At 51.7% G+C, this 21,602-nt stretch overlaps 1 protein-coding gene across 4 annotated transcripts; it reads left to right on the forward strand.

The window, feature by feature from the left end:
- The first annotated feature begins 6,815 nt into the window (after positions 1-6,815).
- LDB1 (LIM domain binding 1) lies at positions 6,816-21,321 on the forward strand. Of its 4 annotated transcripts, none has more exons than XM_037804789.1 (11): positions 6,816-7,120; positions 15,090-15,192; positions 15,314-15,358; positions 15,450-15,525; positions 15,615-15,717; positions 15,913-16,085; positions 16,574-16,696; positions 16,926-17,009; positions 17,102-17,225; positions 17,446-17,588; positions 21,046-21,321. In XM_037804789.1, the coding sequence occupies exons 1-11, from the start codon at positions 7,096-7,098 to the stop codon at positions 21,304-21,306; spliced, it is 1,260 nt and encodes a 419-aa protein (XP_037660717.1). In that variant the 5' UTR covers positions 6,816-7,095; the 3' UTR covers positions 21,307-21,321. The 4 variants fall into 4 exon arrangements, with proteins under 4 accessions (XP_037660717.1, XP_037660718.1, XP_037660715.1 ...); XM_037804790.1 differs by lacking the exon at positions 21,046-21,321 and adding an exon at positions 18,257-20,156 and having other exon boundaries at positions 6,822-7,120; XM_037804787.1 differs by lacking the exon at positions 21,046-21,321 and adding an exon at positions 18,257-20,156 and having other exon boundaries at positions 6,946-7,120; positions 17,446-17,594.
- The last annotated feature ends 281 nt before the right edge of the window (positions 21,322-21,602 follow it).

Here is a 21,602-nt window from a genome sequence, read left to right on the forward strand (position 1 = left end):
TGTAACATGTTATTCCATTCATTTACCAAATATTTACCCACTGCTTAAGGAGTTCCAGTTCCATTATATGTATATATCATTATTTAAATAATATTTAAGTTTGAAATTTTTCACTATTACAAATTAATTTACAGTGAAAATCCTTGTATGGGTGTACATGTACCCTTGCACTTTGGTGCAATCTTTCTATGGAATAGTTACCTTGAATTGGGATTGTTGAATTAAAGGATTCATGTATTTGAAATTTCAGTGGATAAAAAATTGCACTTCCTGTAAGATTGCATTAATATACATTCCCACAAAAAGTTCATGAGATGAGTTGACTTCCCTTTGGTTAGTTTTTTATTGTTTCAGGTAAATTAGTTTTTTCTTTCCAAATAGGCTGTAAAAGCCATAAATTCAGAAACTGAATCTTTTTTTTTTTTTTGGATTATAAAGGAAGAATACTGTCTTTATTTACAGATGGCATGATTGTGTTTATATGCTTAGGAATCTAAAAATGGAACCCATAAACCACCAGAACCAATAAGTGAATTTAGCAAGATTTCAGAGGTCAATAACAAAGTCAACAAATTAAAATCAATTGTATTGCTTATACTGACAACAAACAATTGGAAAATAAAATTTAAAAAACAGTATCATTTTCAGTAACATCAATAACACAATCTATTTAGGGATAAATTTTTTACAAATTGTGTGGAAAACACTGCTAATAGAAATTCAAGATGACTGAAATATATGAAGATTTATACTATGTTCATTTTATTTCACTTTACATGTACTTGAGTGTTCATAGCAGCATTATTCATGATAGCCCAAAAGTAGAAACATCCCAAATGTCCATAAACTGAGTGTGGCATATACAAAACAGGTTCTGGAATTTAATTCAGAAATAAAAGGAATGATGTACTGGCATGCTAAAACGTGAAAACTGACACATGTGAAAATGTCATATTAAGTGAAAGGAGCCAGTCACAAAAGACCACACATTGTATGATTCCATATATATGAAATGCCAAGATTAGGCAAATCTATAAAGACAGGAAATAGATTAGTGGGTGCCTAGGCTGGAGTGAGGGGTAGTGGGAAGGAATGGGGAGTGACTACTGATGGGTATGGGGTCAGAAACTGAATCTGGTTCACAATTTTCTCTAAATAAAAAGTCCTATGGGGAGCAGTAATAAGGTTTGTTGCTAACGGACTTTGAAATAAAGTTGCCTATGAGAAACCAGTAAGAACCGAAACAGGATGGGCACAATTCTTCACCTACGGAAGAAACATACTCTTAGAGATGCTCTGCAAATGCTGGTGATTTGAACGCTAATTATGGTGATTAGGCTTTGGGAAGGTGGCTAATGTAAAAGAGAGCAAAAATCTGTGCCATTTTTGCATTATTCAGCATCTGAAGAAATAATCCATTCACCTGAGTATGGTATCTTCGTGGAATCTACTCAAAAAGACAAGAATGTATCTTTGAGTCTCCAGTGCCATCTGGGCAGGGGTTCTGGCTACCATCCCCATGGTGGGTGCATTCCTAAGAGCCACAAAGGAACACCTGCAAGCTATAGGCCACCAAACATTGGGAACCTCCAGTCACTTGTTCTTGTCTGACTCCATACTCACCAAAGACTCATCTGATTATAATAACTGACTCCCCATATAATTTTCTAGGTGAGAAAGTATGTTGATGAAGTGACATAAAATGTCAACTTAAATGACATATATTTCTCCTTGTGAATTATTAAATCAGCATTCTGGTTTATTTATTGAGTACCAACTATATGCCAGGCACTATTTTAGGCACTGGAGATACAGTGAAGAAAAAACAGATTAATCCCCGCCTCCCCCCCCAAAAAAAAAAAAAAAACCTTACCTAATGGAGCTTACATTCTAGTGGGGAGAAAATCTCTAAGTAAACAAAGAGTCAAAATAATTTCAGAGTCATAAGGTCTACAAGAAAATAAATGGGATGGAGAGTGTAAAAGTTAAGAGGGGACAATTTCATACAGTGCAATAGGGAAAGACCTCTGAGGAGGAGACATTTGAAGACCTGAATCACAAGGAAGACCTAGCCATTGCAAAGATCTGTAGTAAAAGCATTCCGAGGTAAGAAACACAGTGCGTAGGCTCTGAAGTGGGAAAAAACTTGCTGTGTTCAAGAGGAAGACCAGTTTAGCTGAAGAGTTCTGGAAAACAGGGACAGTTGTATTAAGATAAGATCTCACGTGAATTTGAATTGTGTGAGTCAGCCTTTTGAATCTGATGAATTCTGATACATTGTCTAAATTGAATTGCGAGATTTGCAATGCTGAGGAACTGACTTGGTGAGGTAGGCAACCTGTAAGATGGTCCCCCAATGATCCCTGCCTCCTATTATTCACACTCATATGCAGTGCCCTCCCATATTGTACCAGAGTTGGTCTTTGTGACCAATAGCATAAGGCAGAAGTGATATGTCACTTCCAGGATTAGGTTTTAAAAAGACTTCTGTTTTTGTCTTAGATGCTCTGGTTCTCTGGTGTTGTGAGCAGCTCTATGGAGAGGTCCATGTGACTAAAAATTGAAGCCCCTGGCCAACAGTCACTGAAGAACTGAGGCCTACCAACAACCATTTAAGTGAACTTGGAAGCAGATTCTCCAGGCCCAATCAAGTCTTAGATGACTGCAGCCCAGAAGACAGCTTGACTGTAAACTTGTGAGAGATTCTGAACCAGAACCAGATTCCTGACCTTCAGAAATTGTGAGATAATAAAAGTTTGATGTTTTAAGCAGGTAAATTTTGGGGTCTTAACAAAGCTATAGATAGTTAATATACCTAGATTGCAGTTATCTTACCAGAGAGTTGCAACACTTCAGGCAACATCCCTTTTTGCACAATTTTTAGCCCCAAACAACACACATTTGGAGATTCATCTATCCTTGAATCCTTGCAACATCCCAAGCAGAATTAGAAAAGCAGGAATTACTATTCCTATTCTACTGGGGAGGAAATTGAAGCGAAAGAAAGGTTTAGTCCAGGGGCATATGGCAAGTAAATTATTGTTTTCTTTGGCTCCTTTGTTCCTGTACAGTGTATCATCCCACTATACCAAGCAATAGCTGATGGAAGGTGAGATGAACGAATAGGTTCCATCCACCTTTGGTGGGAATGCTTTGAAGGGCAGGGACGCTTCTAAAAGAATGATTCCCAAATATTGGCAGGCATCAGAATCACTTAAGAAATTTCTTTAAGGTGCAGATTCCAAGATATGATTTAGTACATCTGAAGGTGAGAACTTCTTTATGTTTAACAGGTTTTCCAGGAGTTTCTTATGTATTTTGAGAAACTGCTTTGGCAGAGGAAGGAATAATGATGGTGAGTATTGATGATGATGGTAAATGGGCAACAGGAGAAGGAATCAAGTGTTGGAGCAGGGGAATATAAATCCTATTAGAATTCTTGTAATCAACAAATATTAGAGGACACATATCTAGGTTCTAGATGCTGAGGACATAGCCATCAATAAAATACATATTATCTATAGAAGATTCGTTTTTGAAAGAAAGAGCAATGCCAGTAAATATTTGAAGGGGTTTCAGGGGTTGAGGAAAATATGGAAGGCCAGGTTCAGGGGAGAGAGTTGAATGGGAGAGGTCCTAGGGGCTGGGAGAAGGAGGGAGCCCACCTCTCCTGGAGTGAACCCAGCAGTTGCTTCTGCTCACTGTCTCTCTCTGGGTGTCTTCTTCCCTTCCTCTTTTCCTCAACTCACCTCTTCTCCTCCTTGCTTCATATCCTGTGTTCAGAGACCATCTGGCACTAATGACTGGCATTAAAAAATACTGGGTGCTTGTAAACATCCATCCAAATAGACCAAGCCTCCTGTCTTCCAGGACATCATCAAGTTAAAAACCTTCCCAGTAGGTCTGTCTGCCAGACCTCTGTGACTTCTCTTCCCATTTTTGCTTATAAAACAATTCTCAGAGCTGCACCAGAGATGTTCTCTTCCCCCCCCACACACCCACACCCACACCCACACTCACACCCCACCCCATCTGACCCATCGGGTCAAGTGCTTGTTAGCTGTGTGACCTTGGGCAAATTGAGCCTGGTTCCTCAAGGAGCCAAAATCACTTATGGTAATTGAGATGGTTATTTCCTCAAAGGAAACAGAGACACCAGATCAGCTGGAGTGGGGAGTTGGGGGGATAACCTTCCCTGAGGAGGTGAAGCTAGAACTGATGTTTTAGGAGGCATTAACTAGTAAGTAGGTGAAGAAGAGAGAGAATAGTGTTATACAGGCAAGTATAAATTTATTAACCTCTCTGAGCCTCAGTTTTCTTGCCTGTTCAATGGAGGTAATAGCACCTTCCTCCAAAGGTCCTTCTGAGAAGTAAATAAGATCTCAAGTGTAAAAGGCCTAGAGCAGTGCCTGGCACATAAAAGCCTGCTCAACAAATACTGTATTTTTCTTCCTCCCCTACCTTCCACCTTCCGCATGTGTAATCTAGGAGAAGGAAACCTCAGATTCAGAGGAGGCAAAGACCTCTGTAAAGTGGGTTATAATTCCTCTCATCCACCAGATGATTGACGATCGCCATGGAATCTGGCTAAGCTGGTTGTTTGGAATGAGCGGCCTTAGGGGCAACTGGTCACAGGATTGGGGTAAGGCAAATTCAGGGACAGTAGAGAGTAGAGGGGGTCAAGGCAGGTACCACTCTCTGCCATGCCATCTCCAATTTTCCAAACAATCCAGCCCGTTCCTATCACTCTTGGAATAACAGATAACCTCAAAGAAAGCAGAAAGAACTGATGCATATTGAACACTGACTAAGCAGGAGGTTGTCAGTAGATGCCCGGGGAATATACCAACTACAGGTACCGATTTTCAAGGGCAAAGCTAGAGCTCAGAGTGGAGAAGTCAGTTGTCAGAGGTCATTCAGCTAGTGAGGGGCAAAGCTGGAGTTCAAACCTAGGTCTCCAAAAGTCCAGACCAGTGTTCTGTTGCTTTAGGTTCCCTCTACTCCCTCCAGTGCTGACCTTTGCTTAGGGGAATGTAGGGAGATGGACCCAGGCTGGGGATGCTGCCAAGGAAATACTTGTGTCTGTGTGTGTGTATGCATCAGTCATGTTCCACTCTGGTCCCCGGTGGGGGTGGGGAATACATAATGTGATGGGAATGTGTGGAGTTAGTGTGTGGCAATGCTCACAGCTCCCCTCCTCCACACTCTCCTATAGCACAAGGGAGGGGTCCTCATTCCTAGGCAGGCCCTTTCTTCCAACCCCTAGACTCTGCATTGTCCTATCACTGGGTGCTCCCTCAGCAAAAAGCTAAGGTGAAGAGGAGAGTTTTGGCAAACACTTAAGCCTCCACATCTGTAACCCTCCCCCAGCCAGTCAAGCCAGCTGTGCAGACTCTGGGCAGAAGTGAAGGAACCAAACAGCCTCTCAACCAATCCCTCCTAAGTAACAAAGGGGAGGACCCTCTAGTCAGTCTGGGCCAGAGGTCCTGGGGGGTGGGGAGGTGGGGGCACCAACCCAGGTACCCAGCGTTTACCCCTGGAGCCCACTCTTAAATTCAAGAAAGGGGAGAGGCTTGCAGCTGGGGACCCCCTAGGAAGGAGGGGGCCAACTGCTTCCTCCAGGCAGCTCCCCATCCTCCTCCCTACTATTTCCTGTTTATGAGGCAGTTAAGACTGGAAGGGATGGAGATGGAGCCCACCCCCCTCACACCTCCCAGGGCTGGGTTGGGCAGACCTTGAGGAGTGCCTGAAGGTTGGGAGGCTCCTCCCAGGAGAAGGAGTGCTCCTAACCTTGACGATCCAGACCATCGCGCCCAACCCCCACCCGCCCACTATGGTCACTGCCCCGATGGGTAAGGGACACTGGAGGGATCTGCTTCCTGTTGTCCTTAGTCTATGAGGTTCTCATATGAAAGCAGCCTCCAGCATGGGGGGGGGGGCACTGGATGGGGAAAGGGGGGAAGGGACAAGCGTGTCTTGACTGATGAGTCAGAGCCTGCAAGGGGGTCCCCCCTCCCCAGTCCAACCTGGCGGCCAATCCGCAGTCCCCTTTCCCCTCAGCACAGCAGAGGTCACAGATCCCAGGCCCTTAGGCGGTGGAGGGTGGGGACCCCACTAATTAACCCTTTTAGCTCTAGTCCCAACTGGTTTAGCGGGCGAGGGAGGAGTGGTTAATTTAGGGAGGGGGATCGAGGAACTACTGCGAGAATAACAGTGCCTCCTTCCCCACCCAGGTTGGGGTGGGAGCGCGACACTGGAGACCTCCAGAGTAACACCGTGATCTCAGCAGGGAGCACAGGCGGAAAGGGAGGGGGTCGGCAGTCCCTCTCCGCTCTCGGTGCGCGGCTGGAGGTGGAGAGAGAGCTACACCTCGCCGCCCACGCTGGCTCCGCCTCCCCCAGCCCGAGCTCCCACTCCGGCTCATCTACGCTCCCAACCCGGCAGAGCCCGGAGGACGGACACCGAGTACAAGGCTTCGCCTCCTTTCCTTCCCCCTCGCCCTCCCTCTCTGGGGTTTCTGCCTCCGTCTCCTTTTTTAAAAGCTGCGTCACATGCCTCGCGTTCCCTGAACGCTCCCAGCCCTTCGCAGCCCGCCCGACCGCCGCGCGGCGCACACACGTCGTCGATTGCTGCGCGCTCGCCCGGGTCACTTTGACACGGCTCTCCCCTCCCACTAGCAGGTCAATTAGCATATTAATAAAGCCCGCCCCAGCCCGGTTGGGGCTGGAGAGCCCGCGCCTGGAAGAGGGAGAGCGAGAGGGAGAGAGAGAGGGAGGGGGGCGAGCGGCGGCGGCGGCGGCGGTGGGGAGGGCGGCGGGAGCGCAGACGCGCACACGCGCACACACGGACACACACTCCGGGGACGCACACACGCAGAGGCAGCTCGCCTTCCTGCCTGGCTTCCTTCCTGTCTATTCCGTTCTTGACAGGCCTCTTGCTGCAGCCAGGGGCCGCCCGCACCGGGTCGAAGCCGGGTCGGGCCGGTGGCAGGGGCACCGGGGGCCGCGGGAGGCGGCGGCGGCTCATGCCCGGCCTGTCCTCGCGTGGGGCGGGCACCGTGACTCGGCTGGGCCCCCAGCGGCGGGCGATGTGAAGATGTCAGTGGGCTGTGCCTGTCCTGGTGAGTGGGGCGCGCGGGCCGCCCGGCCCTTCCTCCCCAGCCCTCCCCTTGGACCCCGCACCCCTTGTTTGGCGAGAACTTGTGGGGGTGCGTAAATGGCATGGGGGAGGTCGGGGGCTGTAAGGGGCATGCGGGGGCTCAGTCGGGGTAGGGTTTCCCCCAACTATGTAAATGCGCATCAGCCCAGAGGCACCGGGCGGGGGAGTGGGGGTAGCTTGTGTGTAAGTGTGTGGTGGTGGTTGTTGGGGGGAATAATTGGGAAAGGGGTTGGGGGGGGCTGAAATTCCCAGAATTCCAGTGTGTTAGCCAATCAGAAGTGACTCTGGACTTTTGACACCCCCACCCTCAGGTCATCATAGAGTTGTGATTGGCTGGTTTGGGTTGAACCCCCCCCTTTCCTAAGCCTATTCCCTCTTCCATATTCTGACACCCCCACCCCCAGGCTGTTTCTGAGGACCGTGTTTTGGTGGAGGGAGTGGTTGGGTCCCATCCCCCCCACACGCGCTGTTGTCAGGGAAGGTTAGCCCTCCGGAGGGACAGAAGGTACTCCTAGGGGGTGCCAGATAATTGGACCTTTGGGTCTGACATCTCTGCTCTAGTGGGAGGGGGAATGTGGCAGCCTCAGGCAGGCTGGGAAATCGAGTGGAAAGTTGAGTTGGGGGAGCAGCCCTTAATCCCAAAGTGAGAATTTGAGAGAGGACCTTGGCTCAGACCCCTGCCTCCCCCAAAACAGATATCCGCTCCTGCCAGTAACAGCCTGGCTCGAGTTCTGGCTTGCGAGTGGGAGGTAGGGGCTCTCTACCTCACTGCTAAGAAGACAGAGAGGGGCCACATGACTGGACTGGTAGTCTTCAGAGAGCCTCAGAATACTATCTATCCCCATTTCTAGGACTTCTGAGTCCTTTAACTATAGGGCCCCACTCCTGTCCCAGGCTGGAATCAGCTTTCTTCCTGAATCCCGCCTGGTTTGTTCCTCTTTGCCCCCTCCAAATGCCCTGTTCTCTGGGAGGCCTATACCCCACAACTGGACCTCCCCCCAAAAAAAAATTCCCAAAGGAAGCTGCCAGTGTGGAAGCTTCCTTAAAAATCATGTGACCCAGACTGAGCTGGGTTGGGCTGGGAACCCACTTAAAGTGCCTGATGTTTAAGGGTCCAGGGGCCTGAAGGTCCTGAAATACCTGGGAGAGGAGGGGGAAGAGTTTGCTAATCTGGAATCCTGTCTGGCTCTATCACCCCTCCCCCTACCAGTTGGGGTGTGTGTGTGTTTTCCTTTAAACTTGCTCCCATGCTGTGTGCCCTACTTCATGTTCATCCATGCTTTGAGCCCAACCCATGGTCCTTACCTGCCATCACTACACATGAACATAGAAGAAACTAAGACTCTGAACAAAAGTCTTAAATTTTAGATTCTTGGTTCCCACAAATAGTGGGTGGGGGTGTGAGTATGGGGGATTGTCAGGCTGGAGGTGGATTGGAGGTTGACCCTGAAGTTGGGGCAGGGTGCCTAGGTCCAGTGGGAGGAAAAAGAAAGTTTCCCTGACAGTTTTTCTTAGAACAGCATGGGGACAGGAAGAGGACCCAGGCCCAGGGGAGAGTGTATTGGGAGGGGTCAACTTCAGTCAGTGCCCCAAAAGCCATGTTCCTTTTGTATTTCTGGTGGCCTGGCTGTGGGAGAAGGTACAAGAGATGGCTAAAGTCAGCGGGGGGGGGGGGGGGTGGTGTGTGTGTGTGTGTGTTGTCTTTTCCCTAACTGTGAAGAAGTCTGATGACTGACAGATGAAGGGAGGTTAGACTTCAAGAAGAACCACATGGGGAGGGACTGGAGAATTGGAGAATGGCCTGGAAGTGGGGAATGGTAGGAGTTGGGGAGAAGGAGGGGACCAGGCTTGCATAAGTGGGTTGTAGCACATGCTTGAACACAAGGGCATCGTGGTAGCATGAAGAGCCAAAGACCATCCCCCCCCTACTCCCTTGAGCAGCTCTGTTGTGGGGTCGTGAGGTGCCCTGGTGGGCTGCCGGGCCTGCTGCCTGCCTGCCTGAGTCTCTCCTTTGTGCTCTGCTGTCTCCTGGCCCCTCCTCCTCCCCCAGCCCGGCAGAGACAGCACATGCCCCACACATGTGACTGAGGGAAGCCAGAGCGCACACAGACCCACACACATGCACACGCGGAAACACCACAAGATACACAAACTCCCACATATACATACACACACGCGCCCAGCTCCCATAGTCCTCCTAGGTGGGGATTCCAAACAGCTTCTGGGACTGAAATGGTCAGGAGTAGGGAGAACCTCTGCTAAAGTACCTAACCCGGGCAGGATGCTGAGCAGGATGGGCCTGTCTGGGGCAGCATGTGGCTCAGAAGGGTTAACGCAGGGAGGAGTAGGGGGAGGGGAGGAAGCAGCAGTGGTGGCGGCTGGGAGCCAGGAGAGGAGGATGGCAGAGCGCCAGGCCAACGGGAGGCCGGGCACAGACAAAGGAAGGGGGGCAGGCACAGTGGAGGCCTGGGTCAGGGAGCCCCAGGGGCCCGGGCAGGGGGCAGTGCCAGTACCTCATCCTGTGGGTTGGACAGACTGCGCCCTACAGTTCCCCACCTCTGGGAGGGTGCTCTCCGTCATCACCTTTGTCATTCTTTGCTGCTCCCTGCTTTCTTCACCAACACCCCCCCCCAACCCCCCACTCACCAATTTTAGGGCCTCCTAACTCAGGCTGGTTCTCTGTAACTGGACCTCCTCTGGGGGAATTAGGTCAGATCTGAGAGAAGACCACACTTTCTAAAGGGGAACTAGGAGGGGCCTGTTTTGAATGATATGCCAGAGTTTTGACACATCTTGACCTTTAGGGTACTTTCTCCCTCATATTCAGGAGACAGGCTGGGTGGGGATTCTGAGCTCTGGGACTTTGGTTTGGGGGCAGAAGTCAAAGCCCACACCCATCCCCCTTCCCATGTGGACAGTCATTTGAAGCCTGGAGGGCCATTCCTTGGAGGGGGAAGGGAGTAGGAATAGCTGGGCTTGTACAGAGTTGGGTTAGAGGTCCAGGGTTCCAGCCTCGGGCGCTCCTTTCCCACTGTGATCTCTTCAAGTTGAGATAATATTTGGCCCTGTGTACTGTAAGGATCCCTTGAGATACTGCGTGTGAATGTACTTTGGGAAGCTTAAAGGCAAAAAACAAACAATAGGAATCATCCTATCGGTGGGGGAGGAGTGTGGTTATCCCAGAGTTGGGCTATAAATTTGGAAATCAGTGGGAAAGTTGTAACTCCTGGTGGTAGGCAGTATGTTGCCATTTGACAGCATGTCATAGATTTTGGTGTGTTTGTGGATGCTAAGGTGTATCATATGGCCAGGCTGTGATGGCAAGTTGTGTGTCAGTTTTCAGGAGGGTGGTTTGTGGGGTGAGTGCCTGTGTAATAAATGGTCACTGTGTGTATGTGATACTCTGTCATAAGCTCAGGGGGTATAATGACATTTTGGTGTTGTGTATTTGGGTCAGGGTACATATGTGTCACAGGCCCTACTGTGTTAAGGAAGTCAGGGTCTGAAATAGGCTGTGTATGTGTGTGTGTCCTGGGTTTGGGTATACTTGGGATTTGGGTGTATCACAGGTTGCAGTACATATCAGGTACTGATTTATGTGAAAGTGAGATGTGTTATTTATGTGTGGTGGGTGTTCACAGAACCAGGTGCAGTATTGCTGCACAGGTGTGGATATCATGGGAAATGCTGTCCTTAGGGTTGTGTGTGAATATGGGGGAAGGAGTGTGGGGAGTAAGAAGTAGTGACTCGAATTGCAAAAGTAGTAGATCTTGGCCACCCCACCCCCTGTGTGTGTGTGTTCCATTCCTTTTCCTATGTGTCCCCATAATAGGGCTTGGACCATTACCCAAGTTTTAAAAACATCTCCTCCTTTGGGATGTCCCCATTGGATTGGAGAAAAGGCCTTACCCCGCTAACAACATGCCTTCTTTTCTCCCGGGGTTGGTTGGGCAGAAAGATTCAGTAGCAGACAAGGCCCCTTATGGGGACTCTCAGATGGGCATGTTTGCTTTCCCTAGGTTTGACAACCTCCCTTTCCGTGATACCCACGTGGTTTTAGTGGTGGTGATGGTTGGGGGGGGGGTTGGAACGGACTTCCTGTTAAGAAGGATCTGAGTCAAGGCATGGAACTTAGCTGGATTGGGGGCAGGGAAGCCTGGAGCATGTCCCTCCCTTCAATCAGTGTTTACAGGCTGAAGTCAGAACGTCTCCGTCAAAAATAACCCCCTGGAGCCTCCCCCTACCCCAGCTGTTCTGGGACTTCACCAGGGGTTTAAGCTCAGGGTGGAAGTCCAGGCCAATCTTCAACTTGAGAGATCACAGAGGAGAGGGAGAAACTGGGGGGAGATGTGGGGGGGGGGCGGGGGGGCGGTTGGAAGGTATTCTGAGTCTGCAGGGAGTGAAGTGAGCAGCCTCCTCCATCTCTGCCTGTGGCTCCGACTCCCCTGCTCGCCCCTGAGCCCCAGCCAGGGTCTGGAGTCGGGGGTGCATTTCGTTCTTAGCCCCCACAGGACCCCTCCACTCAGGTCTCTCCCTGCTCAATCTGCCTGTGTACGTCTCTCCGACTCCTGTCTCTCCCAGTCTCTGTCTCTCTTTTGTTTTTCTCAGCAGTCCCTCCCTCTCTGCTCTGGCCTAGGATCCTCCCTCGCGCAGGGAGGGGCGGGGCCGGCGGGGAGCTCCACCCTCCGCCCGCCCTGGGGCCTCATTCTGAGGGAGACTCCGAGAGAGCGAGCGGGGAGGGAGGAGGGAGAGAAAGGGAGAAAAGGAAGGGAGCCGGCGGGCGCTGTGTGTGTGTGTGTGTGTGTGTGTGTGTGTGTGCGTGTGCGTGTGCGTGTGTGCGCATGTGTGTGCGCGCGCGAGTGAGTGTGAGTGCCGGGCCCTGTCTGTCCTGGTGCCCCCAGCCGAGGGGCCCGGTGGCCTGGAGAGGGCGGGCGGGCTGCTCGGAGGCAGAGGCAGCTAGAGGCGGCGGCGGGGAGAGCCGAGGAGGAGGAGGAGGAGAGAGGAAAGAGCGGAGCAGCCATTGTTGAGGGAAACCTTGCAAACAAAGAAGGCTCCGGACTCCCCGCGGCCCCCCGCCGCCCAGGCCGGCCCCCTGGCCCCCGGCCCCCGGCCCGGTGACCATTAGTAACTTCCCCCCACCCGGGCTGTGGCCGCCGCGGGGCGGCCGTGGCTGTGCGTGCGAGTCTTTGTGCGGCGGGCGGAGTGGCGCTCCCAGCCAGGCCTGCCTGTCCCACTCGGGACATGAGCGGCTGAAGTTAGCTCCTTTCAGTCCTCACCCCGGCCAGGGCCCCTCTGGGCTTCCAGCCGCCCCCCTCACCTCTCCTGGCTCCCTCAGTTCTCTCAGGTAAGTCTGGGCACCCTGCAAGTCTTTGGGGGGTGGGCAGAAGGTGCTCAACCTGGGCCGGGCCTGTTCTGCTGGCTGGGGAAGAGGTGCCCTGGCTCTCTGAGGTGCCCACCTCTGGTCAGCCCCCACAGAGGGGAGGCCTGCCCTCTGGATAGGCTGGTTACCATGGATATGCCCAGCTGGAGGTGCCGCCTCAGCCCCAGAACACAATTTCCATCCTGAGAAAACTTTACTAGTGCTCAGCCCTTTCTCTCTTCTCCCCTTAACTAAGGGCTCCCAGAATGCTGGGAGTCAGGGCATGTGTGATTCCAAGGGTGTGTGACACATCTCCTTCATCCCCACCCCCCACCTTGCTCCCTCTACCCTAGCTGCTGGGGACAGGCAGCAACAAGGACAGATGGTCTGGGTGATGTTCCCTCCCCCTCTCTTCTCACTCCCAAGCCCTTGTGCTGGAGCTACTGGGAGTTGCTATGACTCTGGAGAGATGCTGAGTTTGCTTGTGTCCATTTACTGGAGGTGTAAACAGAGGCCCCCGAGCTCCGGGCTTCAGTGCCTTACAACTATTTCCCAGCCCCAGGCAATGCCTTTCATTTCCTAGAGAAAGAAATTGAGGTCCTGGGACTTTTTTTTTTTCCAGAATTGGAGAGGAATCCACGTGTCCTGCTTCCCTTCTCTTTAGGGTCTTGAGCTGATACGTTTCTTCAAGTGGCAGAGACAATTATGCTTTGGTGGGATGGGAATCCTGGTTGGGGACAAGGGCCAGGTCTGGGAATCTAGACTCTTGGATTCATTGCCAAGGCCTGGCCTCTGGTGGGCTGTGTGAGCTTTGGCTTCATATGTGGCCTTAGTCTACTTCTCTGTGGAATGTGGAGTCTTGTGGGTGGGGTGAGGTCTGTCTCTGTCCTGAAAACGCAGGCTCCTCATTTAGTCAGGCTAGCATGGGAAGGCTGTGTATGTTGTTCAGGGCACATGTGGATGTGGCCTGTGAGAGCTCATGCATGGGTTGGGGGCCTGTTGCTGGCACCCTGATCCTGCCTGGGGCTGTTGGGTTCCAGCCCTTGTTACGCGTGTTGGGGCAAGCTGAGTATGGAAGCCTGCTAAGCAGGATGAGACACACGCATGTGCAGGTACACACAGGCTCTGACTCTTGCAACCTTCAGGGACCATCAGTATGGACCCCTCTGGGACCCTCCTTTTGCCCACATTGTAAGGAGGGGGCCCTGGGGAGAATTAAATGGCACATGTTGGCACGGGATCTTCCTTTGTCTCTTCCCTCAAGGAACACGATAGATTTTGTATCCAAATTGGACAGGGGGCTCAGATACAGCTAACCTTTCAGTGCAACCAAGTTTGGGGGACCTGAGGAAGCAGATGAGGCTGGGGTTGGGACCTTTGAGGCTGTGCTTCAGTTTCCCCTGCTGTCTGGTTAGGGGTAGGGCAAAATAGAGTTGTGGAGCTACCTGGCTCGTACTTAACTATGAATGTAACAGTACTTCCAGTCAGGCAATGGTACCCCAGGAACTGTGTGTCATTGGGTAAGGGGAAAGAGGGGACATGTACACACGCACACACAGGCAAGCAGAGACCACTGTTAGGTACCTCTTGCCTCCTAAACTGGGTGGGCCCCTCACCATGCCCTCCTGGAACCCAGCCTCTTTTTAGGCTCCTTCCCAGACCTCCTGTTTTCCATTTGTGAGTGGGGTGGGATCCATTGGAGCCTCATCTACCTCCCTTCTGCACTGCAAGGCTCAGAAGAGAAAAGGGGTTGAGGCTTTGGGTTTCTGATTTGGAGACAATAACACCCTAACCATAGTGGGTGTGGGGGAGGGGGCCGGGCTGATAAAGGAGTGGCAGTTGGTGGAGGATGCAGAGGTCCTACTGGTTATCTGGTGGGCCACACCCAACAGGCACCCACCCCCCTTTATCTTTCTGTCCCCTGCCCTCCTGAGACCTTGGGGTGGCGGTAGGAGGGTGGGGAGTTGGCAGAGTTCTCCTCCCCCAAACTTGGTGTCCAGGGGAGAGATGTTAGAAGGTTGAGATAGTACAGGATATGGGAGTCAGAAGATCTCGACTCAAGTCCTAGCTTTGCTGTTACCAGCTCTATGATCTTGGCAAGTCCTTTTGAACACTCAGTTTCCTCATCTGTAAAATTGGAGTAATGTTACAGCTGTCCTGCTACCTCACAAGCTTGTTGTGATGATTGAATGAGAAAATGTAGATAAAAAGCGGGGTTATGAAAATTAGATTCTAATGTTTGGATATTATTCTCTTCTTTGGTATAGACATTTCTTCTCACCTTCAGTTTCTCTTCTGACATCCAGAGTTCAGCCAAATAAAGAAAGTGGGTCTTGGTTATGGGGTGGGATCAGGACTAAGTACTCCCAGTTTCTTAATAAAACAAGATTAGAGCAAGATTCAGAAGCAGAGGTAGGTTCTCCTGAGGGTAGCCCCCATTGCCCAATCTACCAATCTCCTGTTGTAAAAAGACCTGTGGAGGCCTGTAAGACCAGTCCCTGTCCACACAGTCTAACAGGCTTCCGGAAAGTTCCTGAGAGGGGCTCAGGGGACGCCTTCGTTTCCCTTCTAGGTTGTTCCTCAAAGTCATTCAAGCTGTACTCGCCGAAGGAGCCCCCAAACGGCAACGCCTTCCCCCCCTTCCATCCCGGCACCATGCTGGATCGGGATGTGGGGTAAGTCTTTTGCCCACTTCCTGGCTCTTTCTCCAGATGGGATCCTACCTCAAAGGGGGAGGGATTGATCCCCCCATAATTTTCTTCCACTCCCATTCTCATAGCCTCTTCCCTTACACAGCCCAACTCCCATGTACCCGCCTACATACTTGGAGCCTGGGATTGGGTAAGTGGAGTCCCCTGGGGAGGGGGACGGAGGTGGAGGTGGGAAGGTGGGTGTGTTCTGCTCCTTCTGATCTCCCTCTTCACTTTCCCAGGAGGCACACACCGTATGGCAACCAAACTGACTACAGAATATTCGAGCTTAATAAACGGCTTCAGAACTGGACAGAGGTATGGCCAAGGGAAAAGAAGCTGGGAGGGGCAGGGCCATCTGGGCATCCCTGTGTGAAGTCTTGTGACACACACAGACCCTTCTCTAGGAATGTGACAATCTCTGGTGGGATGCTTTCACGACTGAGTTCTTTGAGGATGATGCCATGTTAACCATCACTTTCTGCCTGGAGGATGGACCAAAGAGATACAGTAAGTGGCCTCTAGGTGTCCCTTGTGGGCCCGGGGTTCCTACCAGTCCTGCTGTAAGAGTGCACACCTCCTGTGTACTTCTAAGGACTGGGCATAGATATTTTTCCCAGTAGATCTGTCTTGGCAGGGGCCCAGGCATCTGCCTGGCCCCCTTTAAGGTCCCTCTGTCCTGAAGAGTTTGTCCCATCTCTACAGCCATTGGCCGGACCCTGATCCCACGCTACTTCCGCAGCATCTTTGAGGGGGGTGCTACGGAGCTGTACTATGTGCTTAAGCACCCCAAGGAGGCATTCCACAGCAACTTTGTGTCCCTCGACTGTGACCAGGGCAGCATGGTGACCCAGCACGGCAAACCCATGTTCACCCAGGTCAGCAGCCCAGCTGGAGGTGGAAGAACGAGGATCCGGGATTGATTCCTCCCCTCTCCCCATATATACCCACAGCTGTCCCCCAGAGAGGCTTAATGCAGAAGTGTCAAAATGAGAAGTGAGGGGAGGCATGCTGCAGCATGCCACAAGCATTTACTGAGTACCTAATTTGTATGACAGTTTTCTGGGCACCATGGGTATACCAGGTGAATAAGAACCTTCCCTCATTGAGCTTACAGCAGATGGGTGTGACACTAGCTGCATGGAGAAAAGACAAGGTCTGTTAAGCATTTTTACTGTGTGAGTGTATGTGTGTTTATATAAGGGTCAGGGATGTGACAGGTATATTGGGAGGGAGGACTGCTGTGAGTTAGGCACTCAGATTTATGTGCAGGTGGCAGAAATTGTGAGCAAATGGGGGAGAACTGTAACAGGCACACTTGGAGGTATGTGGGGAGGAGGCAATGTTGAGACAAGCTTGTCCTCAGGTGTGTGTCGAGGGCCGGTTGTACCTGGAGTTCATGTTTGATGACATGATGCGGATAAAGACGTGGCACTTCAGCATCCGGCAGCACCGAGAGCTCATCCCCCGCAGCATCCTTGCCATGCATGTGAGTTTTGGGCAGAACCCAAGATACAAGAGTGAGGGCAAGCAGTGGGGAGAGTGGAACAAGGTCAGCCATTTCCCGTGACCTTAGATAGAGGGTTTCTTTGTCTGAAAACAAGTTTAATAACAGTCTCTGTCCCTCTTCTCTTCCAGGAGTGTCATGATACTCAAGGGATAGGATAGGTAAGCAGATGCAACTCAGGTGGCAATATTCTTGTCTTCTCCTAATTTAGGCCCAGGACCCCCAGATGCTGGATCAGCTCTCCAAAAACATTACCCGATGTGGGCTGTCTAATTCCACTCTAAACTACCTCCGAGTAAGTCTCTGATCCCCTGGTTTCTGCCCCATCCCATTTGATCTCCGTTCCATGTCTCTCCGCTGACAACCACCTCTTGGTCTACCCCCTAGCTCTGTGTGATACTCGAGCCAATGCAGGAGCTCATGTCCCGCCACAAAACCTACAGCCTCAGCCCCCGTGACTGCCTCAAGACCTGCCTTTTCCAGAAGTGGCAGCGCATGGTAGCACCTCCAGGTAAGTGCCTTGCACCTGCACTGGTTCTTACCAGAATCTGACACTGCTCCCCAAGGCTGTATCTTCATTTCCTCATGAGGCTCCTGCCTTGCTTCCTTGCCCTTTCCTTGCTTCTGGGTCCTCAAGATTGAGACCAGGGTAGGCTAGACTCCTTAGAGCCAGATTGAGGAACAGGGGGCCCAAAGCCCTCCCACCTGAGCCTCCTTTCTCTCTGGTACAGCGGAGCCTGCACGGCAGCAGCCCAGCAAACGGCGGAAACGGAAGATGTCAGGGGGCAGTACTATGAGCTCCGGGGGTGGCAATACCAATAACAGCAACAGCAAGAAGAAGAGCCCGGCCAGCACCTTCGCCCTCTCCAGCCAGGTACCTGTAAGCATCTCGGCTTTCTTCTCTCTTCTGGGCTACCCCACTGCTGACCCCTGACCCCTTACCCAGTCTCCTCTCACTAACAGGCATAGAAGCAGACAGTTTTTCCCAGTGTACTCTGCCAGTTTGGGCTGACTCCTGTTACTGATGAGAGAGATCCGATCAGTCACATGCATGGCTGTGATCACACAGACTCAGCCACAGGAACATAGGATATAAAGGGTTGGAGACAGCCATGAGAACATACGGACATTTAGGACAGACAGCTTGGAGGAAGAGTGACCATCAGAGAGGGCTACACTGACGCTATAATAGAGGATCACACAGATTTGAATGTTTGCAGATCTAGAATAGACATGTTTTTCATCTGCTCCCTCTCTATTACATGTGGACAGAAGTTTAGGAGCCCCCTAAAATTTAGGGAGATAGGCTAGGAAGCTAGAGGAGTAGATTGCCTTCTACCAGAATCTAGTGGACATGGGTCTCAGTGGGAAGGATTCCAGGAGCTGAGGGTGTCAGAGGAGTTAGGGTTTTATATTGGGAGTGAGGAGGAGGTGGGGGCGTTGAGCTTCCAGGGTGGGTATTTGGGGCTCTGGGGGTGTCTGCCGCCTTGGGCCAGGCAATCCCCTGCCCCGATTATGTTTGGGGACCTCCACCACTCTCAGGATGTGATGGTGGTGGGGGAGCCCACCCTAATGGGCGGGGAGTTCGGGGACGAGGACGAGAGGCTCATCACCCGGCTGGAGAACACCCAGTTTGACGCGGCCAACGGCATTGACGACGAGGACAGCTTTAACAACTCCCCCGCACTGGGCGCCAACAGCCCCTGGAACAGCAAGCCTCCGTCCAGCCAAGAAAGCAAATCGGAGAACCCCACCTCACAGGCTTCCCAGTAAAGGCCGGCCATGTCTACCCAGTGCTCTGCCTGCCTGCCCCACCCCTCACAGCCCCAGGGAGCAGAAGACAGAATGAAGAGACTGAACATCTAAAATGCACAGCCTCCATCCACCCACTTCAGGGAGGAACTGGACTCACTTGGGGCAGGTGCCAAGATTTGCCCCCCAGTGGCCCTGGGCTGGGTCTGTCCTCTGCAGAGCCTTCTGGGGGAAGGGGGTGCTCATGTGGATATCCACGTGGATTCTGGACCTCTAAGAAATGTCCTGATCACCCCCCAGGGCATTTGCCTCCATCCTCACCCCAGGTTCTGGGTTCCTCATCCTCCTGACTCCACCCCCTTCAAGCCTGGGGTTGTCTGTACCCACAACCCTTAGGAACTTAAAGCTATGGGGCTTATTTGTGTGCCCCTCCCCTAACCCTCCCTGTAGGTGGTGGGTAGTAGAGGGGCAAAGCTCTGGGCTCCTCCTCCCTTCTGCCACCTATCCCAGCTCCAAGTTTTTTTTTTTTTAAATAATATTAAAAATGTAAATTTAAAAAAAAAAACTCATGTTCCCCCTACCTTCCCCCTAATAAAAGTCCAACTACCTCCCTACTCCTGGCAGTTGGAGGGCCTAGGTCCCAGTGGGGGTGAGAGTGGGGGTATGGGGGTATATATATACCATTTTATACAGTTTGAGAGCTTCAGACCAAGGAGACACTTTGCCATCTCTCTTCCCTTTTCCTCTGGGGTGACTGGTGTTGGGGAAGGCATGTCATGGGGTAGGGAAGCCATTGATGTCCACGCCTGCCCCCCTTTGTGACAGCCCCACACTGTTGTCTCTGTCCCCTCATCCTCCAGGACTCTCTGGCCTGCCCTCCTAGTGCTTGTGACTCCGTCTATCCCGGCCCCCAATCCCCCGCCCACCCCCATGGTGTGTATATTCTTTACAAGTCGTCCACTAGAGCAGCTGTCTTGGATGGGGGGGGGGGGCTGGGGGAGCTCCTTCCCTTAGGGAGTGTGGAGGGCAAGGAGCAGCCTTGTTTGTCATTGTGTTTTGTTTTGTTTTGTCTCTGTTGGGCAGGCACAGGATGGGGGAAGGGCTCACCCGCTGTCCTTGGGGACTTTCTTCCCCCAACCCTCAAACTGCATATCTAGTCCTAGTCTGCCTTCCACAAAGGGGAAGGAGCCACTGAGGGCCTCCCAGCTCTAAGCCCACCAGGAAGAAGTAGGCCATGGTCCCCTGTCCCCACCACCAGCTGACATAGAATCTTCATCTGCCAATTTCCCCTGCCCCTCCTTCCTCACAGGAGAGAGGAGGAGGCAGCCAGGATTCTCAGTTCCATTTCACAGATGGACACACGCATGGAAGAGGCTCAGGACCCAGAATGAGGCTGAGAGCAGGGTTCTATGAGTCTAGACCCAGCTCTGTTGCATTCCTGCCTTTTCCTGTGGTCAGTTCTAGAAGTGTTAGCACCACCTCTTTCCCCACTCCTCCCTCTGGATTCCGAGGTCCCCTACACCATTTCCTCCACTCTAGCTGCTGCTGTTGGAAGGGTATTATGTCAGGAGCTGAGGGGAGGGGTGGGGAAGATGGATGTCCCACCCCAGTGGTAATGCCTTTTTTCTTTGCGGGGGGGCCTATTTGAGTCATGTATGGTACCGATCAATAAAGATACTTTTCAGTTTGAGAGTGTCCAGGTTGATCATTGATATCCAATAATGACAGTCCAAGTCATTCCCCCCTCCTTCCTGTGAAATTCCTAAGACCAATTATTGGGGACGGGGTGTTGAATTGGGCTTATGAATTTACCTTCCCTCCCATCTCACAGTTCCCCTCATTCTTCAGGTCTTGCTCCCCTGATTGACACCTCTCTGCCCCATCATAAAAAGCCACCTAAAGTTTGCATCCAGGTGTCCCAGGCTGGCCCTATCTCCCTCAGAAGTTGCCACCACTCCCCTCTCCCCGCCTCATCAGAATTTATCCTCACCCCTAACTGATAACAGGCTGCTAGCCAGATATGGCCCCCCTGAAGCCTGGCTCCTGGATTAACAGCCCTGGATTAGGCTGTCCTGGAGGGGTGTTCTGGGAGGGAAGGGATTCTTGCCCAGTTTGTGGATTGGAGAAGCTTGCCCAGTTAGAATGCCTCAGACTCATATTTCTCAGTGAGATTCCTATCCTGCCTACCAGCCTGGCTGAGATATCTGAACTGGTCTCCCCTCATGCTAAGGTCCCTGGGTAGAGGATTAAGAGAGCAGCAGGATTGTTTGTCTCCTTGTTGAGTTTGGATAGTGACAGAGAGGAGTGCGCTACAACTAAGGGCTGTTGCTAGGGGCTAGCCTGAAGCTCCATAGAAAGGTGGAAGTCTAAAAGGTTACTAGGAGGAGGAGGAATAGGGCACTTTTCAGACTCCTTTTCTTGGTTGTTACTCCCCACCTCATCACCACCTCCACCTCCTTCAGACCTGGTCCCCCACCATCAGAGAAGATTGCCAAGATAGAGGGAACCTGCTGGGGGTTGGAGAGGGGTTCTTAGTGCCCTCTAGGCCCCCTCCCCAGTTTCCCTCTTTTTCATCCCAGTCAGAGGAAGCTGAAGCCTCAGACCATCTCATCACTGGAATCTCTGGATCTGGAGTAAGGTGGCCTGCGAGACACACACACGCACCCGGTAGCAGAAAGGAAAAGGAGAAAATGACTGCACAGGCCACTCCACCCCTCTCCAGTCTAGGCAGTTATTTAGCCTCTGCCAGGCTGCCAACCCAGCTCCTCCCCACAGCCCCAGCGTCTGAGGACCCCAAGGCTTGTATTTGCACACACATGCCACCCCCCTTGTTCCTCTGAGTGAAGGACATCTGCCAGCCAGCTGCCACCATGAACTCACGTTGGGAGTGCCGAGTAATATCCGCAGTAGGTCTGTGTCTGGCATTGGGTGTATATCTGGCCTTTTTGCCTGTGTGTCAGGGGATGTATTTATGTGACTGCTGAGCTGGGAGTGGCCCTAGGAATGTATATGTGTGTATATGTATGTATGTGGGCATATATGTGCATTCATTTATGTATGCATCTGTTGATGTCAATTCATTGCTTCAGCTCATATCCCTTGAGCCCCCTCTGAGTGCCAGGCACAGTTCTAGGCA

This window comes from Choloepus didactylus, chromosome 15 (genome assembly GCF_015220235.1).
Source record: "Choloepus didactylus isolate mChoDid1 chromosome 15, mChoDid1.pri, whole genome shotgun sequence".
Classification (NCBI taxonomy): domain Eukaryota; kingdom Metazoa; phylum Chordata; class Mammalia; order Pilosa; family Megalonychidae; genus Choloepus; species Choloepus didactylus.

Bases quoted from the DNA above. Each gene is read 5' to 3' on its own strand.
- LDB1 (XM_037804789.1), top strand. From the start codon at position 7,096: ATGTCAGTGGGCTGTGCCTGTCCTG. The intron at 15,193-15,313 runs GTAAGTCTTTTG...TCCCTTACACAG, and splicing joins ATGCTGGATCGGGATGTGGG to CCCAACTCCCATGTACCCGC. The intron at 15,718-15,912 runs GTAAGTGGCCTC...CCATCTCTACAG, and splicing joins GGATGGACCAAAGAGATACA to CCATTGGCCGGACCCTGATC.